The 7647-nt window shown below is 46.5% G+C and overlaps 1 protein-coding gene across 1 annotated transcript; it reads right to left on the bottom strand.

Moving 5' to 3' along the window:
• Positions 1-515: 515 nt before the first annotated feature.
• Positions 516-956, bottom strand: LOC116469591 (large ribosomal subunit protein eL39-like). The gene has a single exon (XM_032755629.2). The coding sequence runs from the start codon at positions 749-751 to the stop codon at positions 596-598; it is 156 nt and encodes a 51-aa protein (XP_032611520.1). The 5' UTR covers positions 752-956; the 3' UTR covers positions 516-595.
• Between the last annotated feature and the right edge of the window lie 6691 nt (positions 957-7647).

Raw genomic sequence — 7647 nt, 5'->3', positions numbered from 1 at the left:
AAAAAAAAAAAAAAAAAAAAAAAGAAAAAAAGAAAAAAGAAAAAAATCTTAAATCAAGAAAACAAATTTATTTTATTTTATTTATTTATTTGAAATGAAAGGTCTCATATTTATTACTGAACCCAGTCAACCAACACGTTCATAACAGATTCAGAGGGGAAAACATGTCGAACTCGGCCGGGCGCGGTGGCTCACGCCTGTAATCCCAGCACTTTGGGAGGCTGAGGCGGGTGGATCACGAGGTCAGGAGATCGAGACCATCCTGGCTAACACGGTGAAACCCCGTCTCTATTAAAAAATACAAAAAAAAATCAGCCGGGCGTGGTGGCGGGCGCCTGTAGTCCCAACTACTCGGGAGGCTGAGGCAGGAGAATGGCATGAACCCGGGAGGTGGAGCTTGCAGTGAGTCGAGATTGCGCCACTGCACTCCAGCCTGGGCGACAGAGCGAGACTCCGTCTCAAAAAAAAAAAAAAAAAAAAAAAAAAAATGTCGAACTCTCTAGATAGTGTAGTGGTGACATTTTCAGCTTGATATGGTAACATGATTGTGACCTTCAGACGGCATCAATATGTGTGCCGTCTTATGTGCAATTCCTTATAGACCCAGCTTGGTTCTTCTCCAATGTCTCCTTTCGGAGTTGTACCTGATTTTATTACCAGTTTTCACCCGAATCCACTGGGGAATGGAACGATTTTGCTTTTGTTTCTTGGCCAGGAATGGCTTAATCCTGAAGGTCTTGTGAGAAGACATGGCGAGAAGCAGAGTCAAGCACCCACCACGATGGCGGAGAAAGGAAGAGAGTATTCTATTTTATTCATTTATTTTTTTTTTGAGACAGAGTCTTGCTCTGTCACCCAGGCTGGAGTGCATTAGCATAATCTTGGCTCACTGCAACCTCCACCTCCCAGGTTCAAGCGATTCTCCTACCTCAGCCTCCCAAGTAGCTGGGATTACAGGCGCCCACCACCACGCTCAGCTAATTGTTGTATTTTTAGTAGAGACGGGGTTTCACCCTGGTCTCGATCTCCTGACCTCGTGATCCGCCCGCCTCGGCCTCCCAAAGTGCTGGGATTACAAGCGTGAGCCACCACGCCCGGCACAAATATAAGGTTTTAGCAGCACTTGTCATTTGACAATGCTCCTCATATAATTTAACATCTAAAATAAGCCTAATCAGTTTAATATCTCTCTTTTTATACAAATTATTTTGATACATTCAAGAAAACTGTCTGGAAAATCCCAAAGTTAAAGTGAAGAAAAAAACAATTTAGCCGGGCGCGGTGGCTCACGCTTGTAATCCCAGCACTTTGGGAGGCCGAGGCGGGCGGATCACGAGGTCAGGAGATCGAGACCACGGTGAAACCCCGTCTCTACCAAAAATACAAAAAATTAGCCGGGCGTGGTGGCGGGCGCCTGTAGTCCCAGCTACCCGGAGAGGCTGAGGCAGGAGAATGGCGTGAACCCGGGAGGCGGAGGTTGCAGTGAGCCGAGATCGCGCCACTGCACTCCAGCCTGGGCGACAGAGCAAGACTCCGTCTCAAAAAAAAAAAAAAAAACAATTTAGCCAGGCACAGTGGCTCATGCCAGTAATCCCAGAACTTTGGGAGGCCTAGGCGGGCTGATTGCTTGAGCTCAGAAGTTCAAGACCAGCCTGGCCAACATGGAGAAACTCCATTCTCTACTAAAAATACAAAAATTAGCTGGGCATGGTGACGGGTGCCTGTAATCCCAGCTACTCAGAAGGCTGAGGCAGGAGAATCACCTGAACCCAGGAGGCGGAGGCTGCAGTGAGCTGAGATCATGGCACTGCACTCCAACCTGGGCAACAGAGTGAGATGCCATACCAAAAACAAAAGAAAAAAACAATTTAGAATTTGATTTTGGGAAATTTGTTGAAAATATCAAAGGTTTAAAACACTTGATTTAGGCCAGGCACAGTGGTTCACACCTGTAATCCTAGTACTTTGGGAGGCCAAGGTGGGCGGGTTGCCTGAGCTCAGCAGTTCGAGACGAGACTGGGCAACATGGTGAAACCCCATCTTTACTAACATACAAAAAATTAGCCAAGCATGTTGGTGCGCACCTGTAGTCCCAGCTGAGGCAGGAGAATCGCTTGAACCTGGGAGGCAGCGGTCGCAATGAGCCGAGATCATGCCACTGCACTCCAGCCTGGGCAACAGCAAGATTCTGTCTCAAAAAAAAAAAAAAAAAAAACACTTGATTTAACAGGATCACAGATAATTACGAAGAAATGCCAAAGTGACTAAACATTTCAAAGGCAAGTACAGAAAATTACAGTTTTAGAAAACATTAGCAGTTTTAATATTGAGAAGACTAAGTTCTTAAATTATCAAAAGACCTAACACAGGCTGGGCATGGTGGCTCACAACTGTAATCCCAGCACTTTGGGAAGCCAAGGTGGGCAGATCACCTGAGGTCTGGAGTTCAAGACCAGCCTTACCAACAAGGAGAAACCCCATCTCTACTACAAATAGAAAATTAGCCAGGCGACCACTACTTCGGCTGAGGCAGGAGAATTGCTTGAATGGGAGGCGGAGGTTGCGTGACCGAGATTGCACCATTGCACTCACCCGGCAAAAAGCTTTTTTTCCCCCTCACACAGATCACTTAAAAGATAATCCCTTTCAGTCTCTTATCTACTCCAAGGAAACCCTACTGTTTTAAAAGAAAAGGCCAAATTTGTCTAGGTGTGGTGGTACTGTAATCTTAGCACTTTGAAAGACCCTGGCTGGCAGATTGCCAGAGCTCAGGGGTTCAAGACTAGCCAGGCAAACTTGGTGAAACCTCGTCTCTACAAAAAATACAAAAATTAGGCAGGCATTTTTTTTTTTTTTTTTTATGGAGTCTTGCTCTGTAGCCCAGGCTGGAGTACAGTGGCACAATCTCGGCTCACTGCAAGCTCTGCCTCCCGGGTTCAGGCCATTCTCCTGCCTCAGCCTCCCGAGTAGCTGGGACTACAGGCGCCCGCCACCATGCCTGGCTCATTTTTTTTGTACTTTTAGTAGAAACGGGGTTTCACCGTGTTAGCCAGGATGGTCTCGATCTCCTGACCTCATGATCCGCCCGCCTCGGCCTCCCAAAGTGCTAGGATTACAGGCGTGAGCCACCACGCCCGGCTAGGCAGGCATTTTAACGGCCCAATGGGTTCACCTTGCAGGCTGCTTAACTATAACTAATTTATCAAAATAGGGAACTGCAATAGAGAAAGAGTCATTCACACAGAGGCAGCTGTGCTGGAGACTGGAGTTTTATTATTATTCAAATCAGTCTCCTGGAGCATTTGGTGATCAGAGTTTTTAAGGATAATTTGGTGGATGGGGGAAGGCCAGTGAGTTGAGAGTGTTGATTGGTTGAGTCACAGCTGAAATCATCGGAAGTTGAAGCTATTCTCTTGTGCTGAGAGTCATTTTCTGGCTGGGGACTACAAGATCAGTTGAGCCAGTTTATCTATTCGGTGGTGCCAGTTTATCGGTCAAGGGCAGGGTCTGCAAAATATCTCAAGCACTGATCTTAGGAGCAGTTTAGGGAGGGTCAGAATCTTGTAGCCTCCAGCTGCATGACTCCTAAGCCATAATTTCTAAGCTTGTGGCTAATGTTAGTCCTACAAGGGCAGTCTAGTCCCAGGCAAGAAAGAGGTTTGTTTTGAGAAAGGGCTGTTTTGTTTTAAACTGTAAACTATACGTTCCTTCCAAAGTTAGTTTAGCCTATGCCCATGAAGGAACAATAGCTTAAAGATTGGAAGTAAGATGGAGTCGGTTAGTTAGATCTCTTTCACTGTCTGAGTTGTAATTTTGCAAAGGGCAGTTTCAGCATGGTGGCACATGCTTGTAGTCTCAGCTACTTTGGGGGCTGAGGTGGGAGGATCACGTGAGCCCAGCAAGTCCAGACTGCAGTGAGCCGTGTTCACACCACTGCACTCCAGCCTGGGTGACAGAGTGAGACAGTCTCAAAAAAAAAAGATCAAATTCTAGTTTTGCATCAGTGTAACTTTGACATTAAGATTGATTTTGAAGGCCGGGCGCGGTGGCTCACGCCTGTAATCCCAGCACTTTGGGAGGCCAAGGTGGGCGGATCACTAGGTCAGGAGATCGAGACCACGGTGAAACTCCGTCTCTACTAAAAATACAAAAAATTAGCCGGGCATAGTGGCGGGCGCCTGTAGTCCCAGCTACTCAGGCTGAGGCAGGAGAATGGCGTGAACCTGGGAGGCGGAGCTTGCAGTGAGCCGAGATTGCGCCACTGTGCTCCAGCCTGGGCGACAGAGCGAGACTCCGTCTCAAAAAAAAAAAAAAAATTTATTTTTAAAAACTCCTGAGAGATGACAGCATGCTGGCAGTCCTCACTGGCTCTTGGCACCTCCTCGGCCTCAGCGCCCACTCTGGCCATGCTTAAGAAGCCCTTCAGCCTGCTGCTGCACTGTGGGAGCCCCTCTCTGAGCTGGCCGAGGCTGGAGCTGGCTCCCTCTGCTTGCGGGGAGGGGTGGAGGGAGAAGCACAGGCGGGAACCAGGTCTGCATGTGGCACTCGCAGGCCAGCGCGAGTTCTGGGTGGGTGTGGGCTTGGCGGATCCCACACTCGGACTGGCCCGCCAGTCCCCAGCAGTGAGGGGCTTAGCACCTGGGCAAGCAGCTGCGGAGGGGGCACCCAGTCCCCCAGCACTGCCAGCCTGCCCGCGCCGCCTCGAATTCTTGCCAGGTCTCAGCCACCTCCTCGTGGGGCAGGGCTCGGGACCTGCAGCCCGCCATGCCCAATACCCCGCCCCCCCACCTCCCCCGACGCAGTGGGCTTCTGCACACCCGAGCCTCCCCGATGGGCACCGCCTCCTGCGCTGCACTGTGGCACCCCTTCCCATCGACAGCCCAAGGTTTGAGGAGTGCAGGCACGCGGTGCAGGACCTGTGGGCACCTCCGCCTGTGGCCCTGGCAGGGGATCCACTAGGCGAAGCCAGCTGGAGAAATTTTATGTCTAGCCGGAGGATTGTATATGCACCAATCAGCACTCTGTGTCTATCTCAGGGTTTGTGAATACACCAATTAGCACTCTGTATCTAGCTAATCTGGTGGAGACTTGGAGAACTTTTGTGTCTAGCTAAAGGATTGTAAATGCGCCAATCAGCACTCTGTGTCTAGCTCAAGGTTTGTAAATGCACCAATCAGCACTCTGTGTCTAGCTCAAGGTTTATAAATGCACTCTGCACCCTGTGTCTAGCTCAAGGTTTGTAAACGCACCAATCAGTGCTCTGTGTCTAGCTAATCTAGTGGGGACTTGGAGAACTCTTACGTCTAGCTGGAGGATTGTAAATACACCAATCAGCACTCTGTGTCTAGCTCAGGGATTGTAAACGCACCAATCAGCACCCTGTCAAAATGGACCAATCAGCTCTCTGTAAAATGGGCCAATCAGCAGGATGTGGGTGGGACCAGCTAAGGGAATAAAAGCAGGCTGCCTGAACCAGCAGTGGCAACCCGCTTGGGTCACCTTCCATACTGTGGAAGCTTTGTACTTTTGCTCTTTGCAATAAATCTTGCTGCTGCTCACTCTTTTGGTCTGCACTGCCTTTATGAGCTGTAACACTCACCGTGAAGGTCTGCAGCTTAACTCCTGAAGCCAGCGAGAACATGAACCCATGAGAAGGAAGAAACTCCGAACACATCTGAACATCAGAAGGAATAAACTCCGGACACACCATCTTTAAGAACTGTAACACTCACCATGAGGTTCCGTGGCTTTATTCTTGAAGTCAGTGAGAGCAAGAACCCACCAATTTCGGACACTCTCCTAGAATAAATTCATTCAATTTCAGCTGATTTGACACACCAGATTCTCACTTTTGCTCTCTTGCTCTTCTCAATTTTCTGTCTGTTCAGTTTTTGCCTTTATCAATTTCCTCATTCTAAAACAACCTGTGAGCTAAGTGTGGTGGCTCATGCCTGTAATCCCAGCACTTTGGGGGCTAAAGTGGGTGTGTTACTGGTGAGTCCTTGTTCTTAGAGCTCCCAAGATGGTGGTGGGCCGCTCCCCAGATGGCAGCAAGCCTTTTCTTCTCTGACCTGGAGTTCTTGGCCTCCCAGATTCCAAGGAATGGAACCTTGGGCCATGTAGTGAGTGTTATAGCTCTATTAGAAGCCGTGGGTCATGGAAGAGAACTGTGGAACCCAGCGACTAGTGTTCAGCTCGATTAGGATGAACCTAGTTACTTAGCTGCGCAGGAACAATGGCGAGTCTCTAGCCCCATTGGGAGCGGCAATGGGCACCTCACTGGATCAGAAGCGCAGCCTGTGGTACTGCTTCCCTTGGCCTGTGCCCTCAGACCTACTGTCAGTCAGGATCTGGGCAGGAAACCACTTCTCCATTTTTTTTTTTTTTTTTTTTTTTGAGACAGAGTATCACTCTGTCTCACCCAAGATGGAGTACAGTGGTACTATGTCGGCTCATTACAGCCTCCACTCCCAAGTTCAAGCTAATTTTTGTATTTTTAGTACAGACAGGGTTTCACCATGTTTGCCAGGCTGGTCTCGAACTCCTGACCTCAGGTGATCCACCCACCTCGGCCTCCCACAGTGCTGGGATTACAGGCATGAGTCACTGAGCCAGGCCGTGCTGGCTATTATCTGAAGTTATTTTATGGTTGTTGACAAATAGAAAAGTATTAAAACTATCACAGAAGCAAAGAAACTGAAAAACATGATTCTTCCTTGTATTTTTTAGAAAATTTTACTTTTCATGATTGACCTGCATCAAGCCATTATTTTTACAGTGCATTTCACTTATAGGTTGAATTTATAGTTTTATGGTCTTAAATATCTATCAGAGACAATATAAACCTATCTGCTAGGAAATCTAGGCAAAAACAAACAGTTCTTAAAACAGTTTCATTTTTATTTTATCAACTATTTAAAAACTAGCTTTACTTACCAAAGATTACCCCATATCCTATGAATTAAAAGGCAGTTGGGCTATTTCCTAAATTTCTGAGAGTTTTAGGAATATTTCATTCATATTAGTGCTCATTTAACTCAAGTTTGAATAGAACTCCTTTAGGGGACTTTATAAATTAGTAATACTATCTGGAGGGAGAAAAGATATCAAATATACAAATCATACATGCCTAAATATACATTAAGATGGATACAAAGATCTTATAGCTTTTATTCTAAAATTTTAGTCACGAATCTGTAATAAAACTGGCTTATTTCCACTTATATTTTTATCCAAATTGTGCTTCTGACAAAAATTGGACAAGTTAAGGCTACTTGCTCACATGGCTAAAGCATATTTTAAAAATAAAATTTGTGGAAAAGACAATATTTTTTGGTTGCCAGTTTCCAATAGTTTCTCCTCCTTTTTTAAAAAGAAAAACTAAGCTTCTTAACAGAGATCCTGAAATGTTGAGTTTACTAATTTAGTTAGGAACTTTCCAATTTAGCTTTTGCTTTTAACCAGATTATTGAGTTCAGGGTGGAGCTCATTGACAAATAGGCCAGACAAAGCATTTTCTGTGTCTGGACTCAGCATACATAGCTCTGAGCTTAATAATTTGACTAGGGCATAAAGGTGGTTAAAGAAGCAAACTTGATTGACTTGAGAGCTTAACTTTTATAAACAGTTTCTCTGGCTTCCTTTTAA

The sequence above is a fragment of the Hylobates moloch genome, unplaced genomic scaffold (genome assembly GCF_009828535.3).
Source record: "Hylobates moloch isolate HMO894 unplaced genomic scaffold, HMol_V3 SCAFFOLD_5, whole genome shotgun sequence".
Lineage (NCBI taxonomy): Eukaryota > Metazoa > Chordata > Mammalia > Primates > Hylobatidae > Hylobates > Hylobates moloch.
This window is presented reverse-complemented; position numbering and strand designations above follow the sequence as displayed.

Excerpts from the sequence above, each read along its gene's own strand:
- LOC116469591 (XM_032755629.2), bottom strand. The coding sequence starts at position 751 with ATGTCTTCTCACAAGACCTTCAGGATTAAGCCATTCCTGGCCAAGAAA.